This window comes from Acanthaster planci, linkage group LG12, assembly GCF_054643075.1.
Source record: "Acanthaster planci isolate LZ-2023a linkage group LG12, COTS_SCS, whole genome shotgun sequence".
Classification (NCBI taxonomy): Eukaryota; Metazoa; Echinodermata; class Asteroidea; order Valvatida; family Acanthasteridae; genus Acanthaster; species Acanthaster planci.
The window spans coordinates 3,967,187-3,983,595 of NC_141788.1; the positions used below are offsets into that span (position 1 = coordinate 3,967,187).

The window sequence follows — 16,409 nt, forward strand, 5'->3', positions numbered from 1 at the left end:
GCTCGGGTTTTTCTCCGGCCCACCTCTAAATCTGTAACTGCTTCTTATTGTCTCCTCTCTGCAGATATGGTTGGAGATGAGCACATTTAGTTTCTTCATTGTACAGCACATTTGAACATATCTGTATGAAATTCACACTTTAGAAATGATTGTATTATTAAATTTAAATGGACATGCACTCGACATATTGACAAGTGTCCTATACTCACACGCCCCTCCCCTATGCCAATTTCTGGAAGGTTTACTCAATTTAGTTTCACTTCATTAACACTTGGTTTTCTGTGGAATTACACACTACCTGTATATTTGCATTATGTGTACCAGGACATTGTTTGAGTTCTGTAGTACGTGTGAATAAAACACCATTCATTCCTTCCTTCGGTGCTTGTGTCCTGCAGGATATGAGCACAAAGGCTCTGAACTCAGAGGCAAGCAAACTTTATTGATGTTTTTGCGACAAGAGGCTGGCCCTTAGGTTTGCGTGTCGTGCCCACACCATCCATAAATTCCACTTTGCTGGTGTTCAATGTGCCAGGTGGGGGGAGGGGAGTGTTTGCCATATCTGATGATGAATCCAAATTTGAACATCGAAATGAAGGAATATATCACGTCCGTGTCCTTGGGCTTTTCCCACGTTGGTAGGTATCCTGACAAATTGCACTGGACAACTTGTTCACGTATTTCTTTCATCCTCGATGGTACAATATCTTTCTTTTCCATAATCAGTGCACAGTGTCAACGGTAGCTTATTAGCTTACTTTACTGAGAATTAGCTGTACCTTGAAAATTCCAGCTGGTAAGATAACATCACATTAACATGGTGCTGTCAAAGATTCAAAACATGTACATATTTTGGTAATATTTTAAACAAATATACAAGTACGTACGTGTGCTTGCCACGTCCATTTTTTTGCTGGTACGTGAATTGTATTATACACACATGCATTTGATCTTCATCCTCTTAGGTTCAGGATAAGTAAATTTTAATATATTGTATGTAAATATTCAGTCTTCCATTCGAGCAGACATTCAGTTATACCAAATCCCCACAAAATAGGCTTGTTTGTGTGGCGGTCTACCAGAATCTTGTTGAGTTTCAGGACAGGGTTTTGTCCCTTACTTCAAGAGGAGGCTTGTGGTGCAGCTGAGGTTCATTCCTAGTTGAAATTTATTTTCTTGTTCACAGAGAGATCACACACCCAAAAAATTTGAAACAAAAAGAAAAGTGGAAAGGAAAGTAATTTTTTGACCTTGTTGTTGGGCATGTGACCTTCACTCATAACACCCTGAAATGAAAATGCAGTTTTTAACCACATAATTGATTTGTTTTATTGAATTTCATCTCTGAATATTCAATTTCAAATTAAACATTGTAATATTCAATAATTGATTAAATGTCTGACACAACCCCAACTTTGGCAGCCTTCAATAAAGGCACATGCAATGGTAGTGTGCAGAGCCCTCAAGTGGCCCCTTATTAGGGTTTTCTGGACAGGGACTACCAGGGTGCATAATTAAGTATAGCTGGCGTGTTACGAGATTTCGCAGGAATAGAGCTGTAGTGTACCCGGATATGTAAAATCGTTAAGTTTTCATCTGTGAGGAAGAAAATATATACCATTTTCCTACGTGTATTCGAGGGAGAACAGAAAGTGTACATGTATGTGAACTTCACTTGTGGTAAAAGTTTGCTGTGTTTAGTACTGGTAGCTTTAAATCGTATGCTCAGCATAAAAATGGGAGGGCTCCTGTTTTGCTCTGTTCAAAGCCAACAGAAAAAGATTCCACTAGAATAAAAATGCCAGACCCTCTAACTTCTTAGATGTGTATATATTTTAGATCACTGTAGCAAGGGAGCAGTGTGCAGCAGTGTTTGCAATTGCATTTTTTCAGGCCAGACAGAAAATAATGTTGGCAATCTAGTGTTTGGAGTTGAGTGTTTTCAGGGGCATTGTTTTGTCTTTATTTTCATGTACATGTAGTAGGTTTAAGTTTCTTTTTTGAGGATGGGGATGGTCAATTATCAAAGGTTTATCCTACCAACCTGGAGATAAATTTGCATAAACTGAAAGTACATCTGGAGTTAAGATCAAAGTTACCAAAGTGAGTACATTTTTCATGTACGTCTTTATCTTCAAGCAAACCTGAATTCTCAATGCTGATTGGTCGATCCATGGCAACAAACAGTGTGACATATAACTGTATTGCATGGTTCATATTAACCCCACATGGTGCGCTATTCTAGCTCTGCGCATTGCGCTGTTTTTACAGGAAAAGCAAAATGCACAGCTGTTATGTACAATGTATATTTCAAATTCAAACATGGCATGTTTGCATGCATAGACCCCTATAATATCTTTAATGCATGTCAAGTTAGCTTGAAGATAAATTGGTTGTCATGCTCGCACGCGTGGGACATTGAATAATGTAATGTGTCTGTGTCCTGTATAGTTAGCCGACTCCCGCTCGTTTAATAACTAATAGTGGCAGGCTCCTATCTAGGAAGGGGTCGGCTATCCTTCCCAATTGCCCCCCCCCTGCTGCCCCTGGGCTTAGGATGCACAAGTATGAAGATTGCCAGCACAAAGTGGAATGTGTGCACACCAAACAGTCTTCGGTAAATTTACACAACAAGAGACATTGTTAAGTACATTTACAGTGCTGCGTACATGCACCGGTTTGTGGTATATGTTTTCACAAGCCAGGGAGGGAAAGTTCATTTACTTGAGACTGACAACCTCTTCTGTGAATGGGGTCCGTGTATAGTGAGTCAAATAAAACACAAATGAATTACAGGCTGTTTTTGTGGAGTCCATAGCCTAGGAATGCCCAAGAGTTCTGCAGATGTGGGTTAGGCAAATATGTAGCAATTATAGCAATTTTAAATGGTTTCAAGGAAAAGTAATTGCAAGAGAAATCATGGGAAAGAAAATCAACTGAATTTTTGCATCAGGATACATGTATCTGAGAGGCTGAGCTGAATACATGTAAGTATCTGGCAGCCAGATTTAAGGCACCCACCAGCGCCAGTCACACGTACACGAGTATGGTGCGTCTTCAGCCAGTCACAACATGGTAAAATTATTTCATGAACAGTGCAAGTGATGCACATACACCACCATTAAAGAGGTCCCCTAATATGGGCATTTCACAATAGAGCACCTCCAAGAGTTTGCAACTCATTTGCCAATCGGTCGACAGATTTCGCACATTATGGTTGGCCAATGCGTTGCAAACTCTTGGAGGCGCTCTATTGTGAATTGCCCGTATTGAACTGGTACATGTAAGTCCAGTATTTCAGCTCTGTACTGTCGAATGAGGCTGTCACTGAATATAGGTTTTATATTGTACACGGTACTTGTCAATCGGTATCTTGGAATGTTTCTACTAGACTAGTGTAAATTAAGCAGGGCTATGGAAGAAACAGTGGAAGGGAGCTTTACTTCATACTGCATGCACGTATATGGCAGGTGATTTCTTCCACTTCAGACCTGGGTGCGTACATGTGAGTGCCTTGCACGCGTACACTTAAAGTAATCCCTGGAGTGATGCGTGCTAGCACCCTATCATACCTGTAAATACCCAGCAACAACAATCAACCTGCCGCACTTCCCTCTAGCCCATTGCGGTGGTTCCCTCCGTCGTGTTTGATGGCCGGGCTAGAGCTGGTTTGACTGCTCACCGGCCTCTGTGGGTCATGAATATTTATGCTTGTAATTCACCTCTCCCTTGTATCTCTGTGCTGCATGCGGAGTGTTACAATTGGGTTAGGTGTACGTCCCGCCATCTTCTCATGCAAGTCTACCCTCGCCAGAGCCGAGTCTTGGCGAATTTTTCACAGCCCAAAATTACCCACTCTCAGCTTACCTTTGAAAGTAAACACTGCTTCCAGCAGCAGTTTATTAGTCGGCAGATTTTATTCCAATTCACCAGAGAACATAGAGCCGTCACGCATTGGTCATAGCAGTGAAATACCGAAAGCCAGCTGGCTTCGCGCAATAAGAGGATGGCCTCGGCCCTGTTTATTGAACCCAGCTTTAGGCCCTTGATAAAAAGCGTGTACACTCATCCAAGGGTGATATTACAGTCGTACAAGTGCAGCCCCTGACATAATAACATTATACACACCTTCCTGGGTGCCGTCATTGGCTCTTGCCGTGTCTCTTTCCCTCTCTCAACCCCCCCCCACCTCCACCCCTCCCTGCATGCAAACGACGGGCATTGGATTTTCGGTTGCTCTCGGCTAATACAATTTTGTTCCAGTCCAAGACGCACCAGTCGTTTTTATTTTCGAGGGGAGGGCAATTTTTTTCTTCTCTGGAAACATCCTTCCGAGGAATGCGGTAGCATCCTCGGCCCTGAAATCGCTGAGCATTTCACCGCAGTCATTCCTGCCTGGTGTTACTTCATACACCATGGAGTCGGAACGGCCAACTCTGGACTTGCAACAGGCCATACTCAGGGCAAGATTCAAGGCACAACTGTAAGCTGATTTTTTCCCCCGTTTTTTTGAGAATTTTGTTATTGTCGTGTACGATAAATGTTTTGCTTCTTACCTTCAGTGGAATTACTTTAAAGGAAAGAAGATGAAAAATCTTATTTATTATGCAATACATACACGTACTGAATTATTTCAGAAAGTAAAAGCTAAAAGCCTCATGTCAAATGATAGGTACATGTACATTAGGTCTTGGAAAAAGGGCATGCTAAATATATATTTTGTATTTGTGCTCATTTGTATGTTGATATTTAACAGCATGGAGGTCTTTAGAACTTTAAATTTGGCATTTGGAATAGTTCCTTAAATTGAAATGGCACAGCAGTTGTTTCAAGAGCATGTTCTAATAACTCTTGAAGCTTTAACGAAAGATTATTGTAGTGAAATTGGAATAGGATTCTGTTATAATATTACCAAGAGTTAGCCTGATTGTCATTGCTGCTTTAAGTGTGAAATGACGAATACGATGTTTGCTTACAGTTGACTTGAGTCTTTTGAGAAATGAACTTTTAGCGAAAAAGAAATGGTTTCCTCTGTTTTAGAGTGCACGTGTAAGCCTTGCCTGTACCCATGTAATCCTGGCTCTGATAGGAGATGGACCTTTATGAAGTCACGATTAGGATCAGATGATCTCCTACCTCCACTATAGTGTTTTTCACCATGAGGGTCAAACACTCTTATCAAGTGCATGTGCCACTTAAACCACCAAAAATGGTCAGAATAGGTTGTTTCTTTGAAAGCCCTCTGAGTAATGTGTATCACTCCCACTTATCTGATTGCCAGGTGGTGTACTCTTTCCAATGCCATTAATTACAGTACGGCATGTTTAATGTAACAACTACATGTAAATGAATATTACTGTGGATGGCTAGTTGAATGCGAGATTTATGCAGCCTGATAACAGGCAAGAGGGTAACGCGTACAGACACTGTACTTAAGCTGTGATGTTGGTAAAAAATCTGTCTGTATCCAGCCTCGGGGACTGGATGAATGAAGCATGGGCATGTACATGATAATGTCTCTGTTTTATTACCAATCAAGCACATTCTTCAAAAGTTAGAATTTGTTTAACCCTAACAGTCCCAAATCCTCCAATTTCAATATGATTTTACTTACACCCTGGAGGTTTGGGTTAATTTACCAATCTATACTTAGTCCGAGATTGGGTTCGTTGTTCAGTTAAAATTGCACCTGTGGTGTTGCAATATTTTTTGTGGGCTGCCTTTTCAGTGGTATTCTTGTCAGAGATGAAATGTCAAAGGCCAGTGTATGACTAAAGGCCGATTTGGGAGGAAATGCAGGTTTGGGATTATAGGCTACATTAGAGTTGCAGGGAAGAGATTTCTTAGCTTTTCAGCCGATTTCAGCTTTTTTTGTTTTGGATTTCAGCTTTTTTTCCCCCACTGGCTGTGTACAAAAGTATAGGAGATTTTCACAGTTTAGCTTCTTTATGTCTTTTCAGCTATTTTCAGCAATTTTTATCATTGGTCAATTTCATCCCTGTCTAGTTGACCATGGGTCAGAAATGCACAAAAGTAAATTAATTCCAGTGTTGTACATTAAGCCAACAGTTCTCACGGTGTCCTGCCAAATTTTTTCACATTGACTGTAATTCTGTAATCCTGTCAGCATTCTGGTATTCCTGAAACATGGACAACTGACGATCAAAAAAAAAGGAATGGACTGGAAAAAATGAACCAATCAGGTCTTGGGGAATAAAATCCATTTGTTGGGTATTAGTAACTTCCTCTAGCTCTGTACGTAGATACAGCGATAAGGCTAAAAGGAGTGATGTGATTCTTATGCCACCCTGAAGGTTGGAATTATAAGGCCCTTTGTTGAAAGCTCAGCATTAGTCTCTGAATTTTGCCCGCGGCTATTTGTAAGCTTGTAATGTGTACAAAAATTTCCATCTTTGGCCTCATCAACTTAATGCTCCCGTAGCACAAATGGAAATCTTTATTGAGGTGTTATCTCCAGTATTAGAGACTTAGAGCAAGGAAGCTGTGGTCCAAAGCCAAATATGTATACAAAGCCATGCTGCAAGAAACCGCCCTTATTTCCTGGGCAGTCTCCAAGGTGCCTTCTTTGTCGTAAGTTTGGTTTGACAAAATAGATAAGTTTAATGGAACATCTCCGCCACATGGTAGACTGTAACTAAATGTACTCCTTGCTTTGTTGAGAGCTCATGTGATTGTGGATATCACTTCTTCCTGTCATTTCACTAATGGCTTTGTTGTGAACTTTTTGTTGATATCAACAAGGGCCATCTTATCAGAAACTTGAGTGGTCCATAAACTTTCTGGGTTGAAAGCCTCACCTTGTAATTGTGGCTAGAGACCAAATCCCTACTTCTACAGCCCCTGTCAGTTTCAAGGCATTTGCAGGTCTTTGACTTGGGGCTGAAATGAGCGTATTTCATGCAATATATATTAATCAATACTTAAATGGTACATTGTACATGTACATTGCATGTTCCATGTTCATAACATCCGGGGAAAATGTCACTTTCATTTTACTTAGTGGTCTTTCCATACCGCTTGTCTGTCTCTCTCAGCTTTGTGTTTGGTGAGAGGCTCACGATGAAGAATGCCTCAGAGAGAAAAACAGAAGAGAGAAGGATTTTCCAATTTTGAATGAGTTCCGAACCTCCTTGTTCTCGATTTTTAGTAATACATGACGTTATGCTGAATGGTGGTACGATAAGAGTGGAATAAGCCAATGCATTTTTGTCCATACACTGGTACACCTTGTGATGTCATGATTCTTTCAAAGAGTGATATTCATAGGAGTTGCACTGAACACTGTGTACGATGGAATCCCAGAATTGTGTTGTGGTGCATGTTATGTTTAAATCACCATCCATCAAAGCCTGCATTCCTAAATCAGTTGCGATGATGGATACAGGTTCATACTTTAGGTTAATGGGAAAGTACAGAGAACTTGACGTACATGTAAATCCAAAATGTTTGCAGCGAAATTCGTTTAAATGTGTTCAACTTTTGCAATGTCACATGGTGAATTTTGATCAACATGAAAAACAAAAATCAAGTCTGTGTTTGCTTTTGCAACAAGCATGGGAAAAAGATTTGCCAGCAAGATAAAAGGTAAACCAGTAATGTGGAATGACCTTATCTTTTTGTGCTAATGCACCTGTATGGTACATGTACGTGCCGCAGAAACTGGGTGAATACCCCCCCCTGGCATTGGGTTCACTGTGCCTATAGGCTGGACTTTCGTCTTTGCACTATAAATATTTGTTGCCAAAATTGAATCGCATTGGGTAAATGACAATGCAAACAGTCGGTGGGTATTTAAAATAAAGTTACACACCTCAACAGGCACAGACAGAACTGGTTTGATTTCAAAAGTAGAGGAAATGATGTTGCCATGACAACTCCAAAGCGGAGGCACATGGCAGTTGTTCAGAGGGGAATGTGTTTGTGGACTAGTGACGCGCCGTGCATAGCCGATATTGTTTTGGAGGGGTGCAAGTATTTGACTGTCAATAAATGCACCCTGCATTGTATCTTAACATAATTTTCGAGTACATATAGCATTTGGACTGCACTTGAACCCGTTAGCTCGGCCAAATTGAATAAACACTCAACTCGGTGTATATCAAATGAGCTGTGGCCTCAGGATTGTGCACGTACTGTAGAGTTAAAATTAGTGAAAGCTGACCAACCAAACGAGTTGGTTTCCCTGACCCAGTCATGTTGAGGATTCGAATAATGCTGTGTCCAGCAATGCGCATATTTTTCAACTCGCAGAAATTTTGGCCCTAAATGGGAACCATATCATCAGATTTTACAGAAAAACATTATGCTCCATGGGTATCATCCTTCTGCTCTCCGCATAGAGTGCCAATTTTATGTCGTCCCTGGATTCTCACTGACCAGTTCTCAAGTGTGAGTGTATTCACACTCAGGACAGGCCGGATGCTAAGGAAGGGGCCCAGAGGGGCCAAGCACCCGGTGTCCCCCATCCCCCATCAAAGTGATCTGTTGTACTCGTGATGTACCCCACCCTCACCCCTTGGTACTGTGGCCTCCCCTAATGCCTGAAGCTGGCTTATGGGACTGACTTGGAATGAATGGTGGCCCCTTTGTTCTGCATGTGTGGATTTTTAAATAGGTTCCTGCTATGTCAGAGTTTTATACTGGCTTTTGTAATCAGTGAGATATTTAGCTTTGTTCAGAATGTGTGGGTCGATCTAGCCCCTTCCCCTAAAGTTGTGGCACTATCAGAATAAATGCTGATGTCCCTGCCTGGTAATGATGAATCAGACAGGCTGACAAATGTTGGTCATGTCTGCTGTATTTTATCTGTCAAGGTCAGATTAATGGGCTTGGCAAAGTAGGGGGCTTTGTTGGCAGGGAGAGTTGGGAAGGAGGAGCCAGAACGACATTTGGATTCTTCCGGAAGCCAGTGGCATTGGTTTTTCAAACCATGCAAAAAAATATGTAGCTTTGAATGTCGGAGTGTGAGCCCTCCACCGCATGATTTCATCAGCATGTCCTTGCAAATGACTCCAAGTGCGTATTCCGTGATGTGTTCATCGGCAGTTTTAATGAACGCTTCTGGTCTGATTTAAGGCAGTTTGGAGTGCAGATTAATAGCCCACATCTGAAATTATGCACATCCTGATGGCAGTAAAGTACTTACTGGACACGCTGATTCCAAAGTTAAGTGCCATGCTGCTCTGAGAGCAGGTTTTTAAAAATAAAAGTCGGGGCCTCAATTTAGGTTTATCCTTGCACGAAGCGAGAGTGAAGAGCCCCATGATCAGGATTTACTGACAGCAGAGCCCTTGAGCAAATAAACCAGAATGGCAGCGGTCAGCAATGAAATACGATCCTGGCGAATATTTTGGAGTTTCATCATGGTTCATAATTTCACGACGGCTGCTCCACTCTCAATATTTGTGCACATACGCCGTATTTATATACTTCTGGACGCTTGACTCAAATGGAATTTGGAACAAAATTTATTTTCTCAGCACAGTGTTTAAGCATTCCGTGCGTCACCTCTGACTATCTCCTCTCTCCCCCCCCCCTGCGACTTTAATTGATCGTAACCCTAGCCCGCGAGAAACAGTGCCCTTGATGAGCGACTGGGTGGTATATATTGGTAGAGTTTGGCCGGTATTCGCAAATCATCCCTGATTTGCAAAGGCAAGAACCGGGACCCTAAGGCCAGGAGGAAGTCGATCGACGACGTTTGGCTCAAGCCAGTCCACCCGGACTCATCTTGGATTTCGCGGCTGGTACACAGGACAGTTCTTCCGTCCTGGTTTTTTTTTTTTTTTTTTTGAGGTCTCTTCCCAATGCAAGTTTCCATGTATATGCGTGGTCACATCTTCTAGTCCGTTGCACAAGCACGGCCAAAGGAATGGCAGCTTGCCTTTCCACTCTATCAGAGGAGCCAGATCAGCTGCGTGAGGCCCTGTCCGAGATGGCCAGCATGAGAGGCAAGCCACGTCCACGACTCCCGAGGATGGTGCCACCCCTCTCCCGGCGCCATTCGATGGCCAGTTTCTATGACTCAGGAAGAAAACGGTATGTTTGGTAGCATGAAACAAGTAATAACTCGCCATTCTTCCTCGTTTCTTTTTTTACAGACTTCTAAAAATTGCCTCATTATCGCAACTCAACTGCACTGTTGTCACGTATAAAGCAAAGCTTAACGTAAGTAAGCTTTGACTACATGTCATATCAGCTATGTTTGACAGCTGTGCTGCCAAATTTAGTCGCAAATCTGCTTTGACAATTTTGCTTGAAATGACAGTGTAGTAATGTACAGTGTTATGTGCTGGAATGTGTGGAGAAATCCTACACATACTTGTGCATGGTGGTTTTTTTTTTTTTCCTGACGGGATTTTGAGGAGAGTGGCCCTTGTCAGCAGTTCATCCATGGTTCCACGTAATGTTGGAAGTACGTGTACCTGTACAAAAGTGCACCGAAATGGCAATCTGCATTCCTTCCCTGCGGACATTGCTGAATGTATCTTCAAATGTTTCTAAACACTTTAAAAAATATGAGAAGATTACACACACACTGGTTGTGACAGTTTTCTGCTTAAAAACAGCCATACATATGCATAGGCCTGTGTGATTGGTGGAAGTTATGTTCAGATTTAAAAAGTACAGCACATAATGATAAATTCCCATTTTATGGAAAAAAGGTAATCTCTACCAGTTTTTTTTTCCGGCCAAAACTCATAGATGGTGTTCTCTTTTCTTGAAGTGTCCACATTTAGGCCTACTAGGATAGACAAGAAATTCTTGCAGTTTGAGAGTCACATACCGTATTCTCAGTCAAAACTTGTGAAGTGACTTTTAAGGTTAAATTAATCTTTAAAGGATCATTTAAACAAGAATCGACTTACGGCCAAAGTGATTGTATTTCAGTAGCTGCAGATTTTTGTGTGATACTGGAACTTCTTGGAGGTACTCATGAATGTATGTGGATTAATATACACAACTAGGAAATCACATGCACAAACAAGTAAGACATTCAGTGATTTCCTCTGTTCTCACTTTGGTCTCGTACAACAATATTTAATCAATGCTTCTAGTTATGGAATATGTGAATGTAATTTTTTTCCTCCGTTACGAATTCTGTCTATGCAATGATGCTGGAACAAGCTAGAACAAGAATTCAAACAAGAAAAAGGAATGAGTTAGTACTTTCTGGTGTGTGGTACATGTTTGTCTCAACAACAAAAGGTGAATTCACATGGAAATTGTTTGTGGTTTCTTCACCCACCACTTCCGTTTTGCTTTATTTTGCGGTGAAACCAGGATTAGATCACAAGATTGTAATGCCATGCCATGGCTCTGGTTGCTTGGAAGAAAATCCAATCGAAAAATCAATCCAAGTAGAGTAGATGGCCATGTTGAGGGGGATGAACAAGGTGGGATATCAATTACTGTGAGGCACCATTGCCAGTGCCATCTTAAAGATTAAAATTTTCAGGCTTTTATGGGGGTTTTGTGAAACAATGCCAAAAAATGCAAGGAGATTTCTTTTTTACTTCAACTGGATTTGCCTCCCACACACATTTCCTTACCTTCATATGTTTTGGTTTACTTTGTTTGCATTTATTGTTAGCAAAAACTAAGTTATTCATTTATTCTTTTTTGGAGTAGCACATTTTTTTTCTCTCTCTCTTTTCCCCATGTTTCTGGAAGGTCTCTTTGAATGTAGCCCCAAATGGCTAAAAGAAAAAAGTAGGAAATCTGTCTGGGTTTGTTCTTGCTTTTCTGTGATTTGGCAATCAGATTGAATAGGCCTACCCATATGAATGTTCTGACTATTTGCACCCAAACTGCTCGGGAGGGGCAATGACTCACTGTAGGATTTGAATAAATCAATATGATGAGGCCAAGCTCTCCATGAGCGTGGGCAGAAAACTGTGCCTGGACGGAACATAATCAGTCTTGGTGTTGACCCGATCCCCACCTCCGTTAAATATTCTTCCTGTCTTGTCTTGCTGCTGTCGTATGGTGCATACCACTGACCAAGGCCTATTAATGTCATGGTACTGCTTACCCTAAGCAAATTTTTTGCTAATCATATAGCACGGAAATTTGTTTCACGGTGAACATTTCATGGCTGCTGTGCTCAGCACAAAAATTGCATGGGCATGCAGAGTGATTTCCGTGGGTATGTCACTGAGTTCAGCAAATTTTTCCTCAGAGGTTAGCATAAGCATGCCTTTGGCTGAGCGTACTGCTTTTGGTCTCCATGAAACACAGAGTCTCTGTAGAAATGTTTCTGATACTTTTTGGTGACACTTGAATTTTATGTTAGTCATGCAGTGTTAAACCTCAAATCCATATCAGCTTGTTGGTACAAAAATGTGCAACTGTGTACATATTCAATTCCAAACCATACGCATTCTTCTAGCAAACAAAAGATGATATCATGTGTAAAGGGAAATCATTTTTGAGATGGCCTCCATATTTTTGTTTTGACAAGCCGTGAAATAAAAAAGGGGGAAAAAGTTGGCTTCAAAAGAGCATTTTTATGTAACACCATTTGTGGTACACAGGTTTTTCTCATTCTTTAATGTGAAAAGGGTAAGGGGCCCCCAAACCAGTAGATCTGTTTAGCCGCATTCTCTTACAGATAATTTTGTTTCCCAATCCTCCCCCCCCCCCGCTCAGTGACGACAAACATCTCAGGATGCGGCAGCCACTTGGGCATCCTAAGCGCAACACACGACAAGATAATACTTTAATGGGTCATCCTCATTTGTTAATGCTGTCGGCGTTTGCCCCACATCTAGAAGTCATCTTGTAGGGCGTGCACGTACATGATGGGGGTCTTGACTAATGGGGTGCTGCTACTTGAGTATTCTTGTAGATTTATCTCTGATAGTTGATCTCGTAGCCGTAAATAAATGCGCGTATCATTTTTTAGTGGCAAGGAGATTTGTTATTCTGGAGGGCCACGCTACTTTTTTCCAGGCATGTGGAGATTTGATATATCAAGTTACATCGGTTTAGGGAGAAAAAGACAGTCTCTTAGTAAGTGTGATTTTGGCTCCTAAATTTTTTTTTTATTGCTGTTGGAAACTCCTCTTCTTTTACTCAAACTACAGGCTGCATGCTCATTCATGTATAAAATGTTACCAGGCATTGAACAGTTGAAGCGCTAGCAAAAATTTCTAGCCCTTGGGAAGGCACTGCTAATGTGACTGGTCCCCTGTACAGTGTTTTGCTTTGTGACACTTTCAAGGATTCAACAGGGATTGAGCATGTCATAAGAATACTGGCCAAATCTACCCAAACTGGTCTTGTGATGTGTTAGGGGTTTTTACTATCACTTGGCCTTCCCATCTACCAAACACAAGCAAAATACATGGCCAAGGTATGGTACGTCCATTCAAACATGTCACCGTGGGCCATAAATACACTGTGCAGCATTTTCAAACGAAGCGTTACTTGCATTTTGCAGGAGTTACGAAAATAACCAATCAAGATTTAAGGATCCCGTAATGGCAACCGATTAAGTCATCAACCGAAGTACAAAGCCACATGAACAGACATCGAAGGCCAGTGCAGATTTCTGGTGAAGTCGGCCGTCATTCCATTTTTTGGAGCGATGGCACAGTTGAGGATACCCTAGCCAAATAATTGTTTTCTCTGAAAATATTTTGGTGCCTGACAGCATAAACATTAATAGACAGAGAGTGATGTGTTGAATGTTTGCCGATGACAAATATAAATAAGTTGATAGAGGTTGAGCTAATATCATAATTTAAACTGCAGGGGAGGAGCCAACACATGCAAAAGAAAAGTGTGCGACGTAAACTTTGAAAAACCTTTTTACCAGGTCATTTTGGAATGTCTATGAACCTTATTAGTGGTAAATATTAAGGAAATAGTATTGAAATTTATTATTTTTGTGTGTAGGACACATGCGGTGTCCCAAACCAGCTTCCAGTGCTATGCTACTCTCACTCAATGCTGGTAGCCCTGGAACCTGGAAAACTGGCATTTCATGGTGCTCAACATTTTACAGCACATTTTGCCATTATTTGTGTTAAGTCTCTCTGGTAATGAAACCAAGGATTCCTCAAAAGTGTCCTGGACACTGCAGCTTGTAGGCCTAAAGAAATGGGTACAGAGGAGACAATAAGTGGGAGGAAAACTCCAGAAGAATGTTTTAGGTAAAATCCACGGCATCAGGTAGGAACTAAAAACCTAATCCACATGTGGACCAGCTGAAAATTGAACCTAAGTCGAAGTCGACATGAAAAGTATGGAATGGAGTGTTTTGTCGGCAGATTTCTGCAGAAATACTGCAAGTTGTTTGCATTCACACAAACTGGTGTCAAACCCTGTGCTCCGGACAAGCAAATACGCATGCAGGCCTTTGGCACCAACAGCTTCTCGGCAAAAACAAATTAGGACTATAGGACAACTGACGGAGCAATGTCCAGTGGTTTGCTTGGGTACAGATTCCAAAATTGGAAATGCCAGTTTGGCCCGATGGGCATTTGATCACCTGAACTCTAACAAGGCATTGCTGTGCAGGCCTACAAGTACACGTACATGTACATGTCCGAGTTGCAAAGGATACATCATGAATGATACCCGTATGAAGAACCTGCTTCAGGGATCAGGATTTCAAGTGCTAACTGCTGCTGTTGCTGTGTTTTGTTGTTTTCTTTTGTCACGTCACAGGTCTTAATGAGTCTACCTGTGCTGTGCCTTGCAGACAGGAAGAAAGGCTGGCAAGGCTGGCTAGTATAAATATTTTTTTTGTTCACTTTCTTTCTTGTTTGTAACCATAGATTACCCGTGAAATCATGCAATTGTGTGAACATCTTTTGACACACCCGTTGAATATTGTCGTGTGCCGGGCAAAAGGTCATAAGCATGCTTATGCCCTTTTGCCCAGAAGGATGATTACAATAGAAAAAATGTTCTGGGTGAAAGGGTGTAAGAAACACTCTCTCTTCATTTAGTAGAAACGAATAAAATTTACTTCACAGGATGTGCCAAAAGCAACCTTTGAACAACTTATCAAACGACTCCGGAAATTTTTTTGTTACTAGTTGCAGAGAAATCTTTATATTTCGTTAATTATATTTCATTAAAATAAAGGAGTTGCATACATATGTCTTTCTGCTGGGAAAGTTTCTTTTGCAGCGATTATGCTGCCCGGCGAAAGGTCGTAAGTGCTTATGACCTTCTTCTAGGCACGCAACGATATATTCTTGAAATTCCAGGCCTAAAGTATCAGTACCAACAAACCTCGGCAGTCTTGGTTCCACTTCATAAACTTGCATTAATTCTGTCATCATTGTTGCAAAAGGTTTGTTGCAGTGTGGGCTTGAAAATTTCAGCTTCAAATAAGAATTCAGCTTAAGGATTGTGTGGTGGTGTTGTGCGTGGATAATTCAGGTAGGATTACTTTTCGTGCGTCTGTGCGTCGTGTGTATTCCATGGCGTCTCTGTGAACCTCCTTACCCTTGTTATCATTATTCGGTGTTGCCGGCCGGCCCTTGCATCTCCTTGCCTCTCCTCCTCTGCCTTGCGATGAACTCCCCTGGAGCCATCCGGTTTAAAGATATTAAATTGAAACCCTGTTGGCCTCCGATGCCAAATGAGTAGGGCTCCAGCAGTTCAGCTGGAGTAGGGATGTCTGGTCTGCGTCGTCGACATGCTGTCTGCCAAATGTGTGATAATACCCATCGGTGTATTTGTAGCTCAGGGCATTCTTGCATGGGAGCAGACTGCTGTCTCATTAGGTGTATCGCATGGTGAACAAAATGCATGAGCCAAAAGGCAGGCTTGCCTCTGACTAGATCCCCCCTTTATCTATTAATTTGGTCTAATATCCTGCTCGATGATGTTCTTCTCATGTTAAACATTTGTGAAAAGTGCCTCCAAGTTTTTTAAATACTGCTTGAAATGAAAGCAATTTACTTGAGTTTCGGATTCTCAACAAAAAGGGAAATTGCTGTGCTTCGTTGCTAATTTATGTGGCTCTGACTTATCATCAAAGCTACAGTATCTGTGTAAATAAAACAAAATTCCCTCATCATTTTTCGTTGTATTTGTTGTGACAGGCATGTCACATTTATATGGGCCAAGTGTTTGCAAACCGAAAATGAGTATTGATGTTGCAGAAGTCTTTTGATAGCAAATCCAGCAATGTCAAGCAGAAAATCTTTTCAACTGAAATATTTCTTTCTATTGCCATTGTGCTTAGAACATGAACATTTGATTAAAGAACTAAAAATATAAGTATTTTGAAATAACGTTCCTCTCCAGTATGGAAGCAGCACTTCATTGCGGCCAGGACCTGTGCTAGATGCCACCTTTCACATTGATTTTATCAGTTCGACCCATGACACGTCCGTTTAAACTGTAGTTGCAAGCTCTTTGTA

The 16,409-nt window shown here is 41.3% G+C and overlaps 1 protein-coding gene across 4 annotated transcripts in view; it reads left to right on the plus strand.

The window, feature by feature from the left end:
• The window catches only part of LOC110977429 (3',5'-cyclic-AMP phosphodiesterase 4C-like), an 87,993-nt gene that overhangs the window by 26,816 nt on the left and 44,768 nt on the right, over positions 1 to 16,409 (plus strand). The window contains exon 1 of one of the 4 annotated variants that reach the window (XM_022231562.2): positions 4,342 to 4,483. The exons of 2 other annotated variants lie outside the window; for them this stretch is intronic. In XM_022231562.2, coding sequence (XP_022087254.1) covers positions 4,416 to 4,483 — 68 coding nt within the window. In that variant the 5' untranslated portion in view covers positions 4,342 to 4,415. Of the gene's footprint in view, positions 1 to 4,341; positions 4,484 to 9,666; positions 10,060 to 16,409 lie in introns of those variants that run through there. One more of the 4 variants, XM_022231557.2, reaches the window with a different exon arrangement.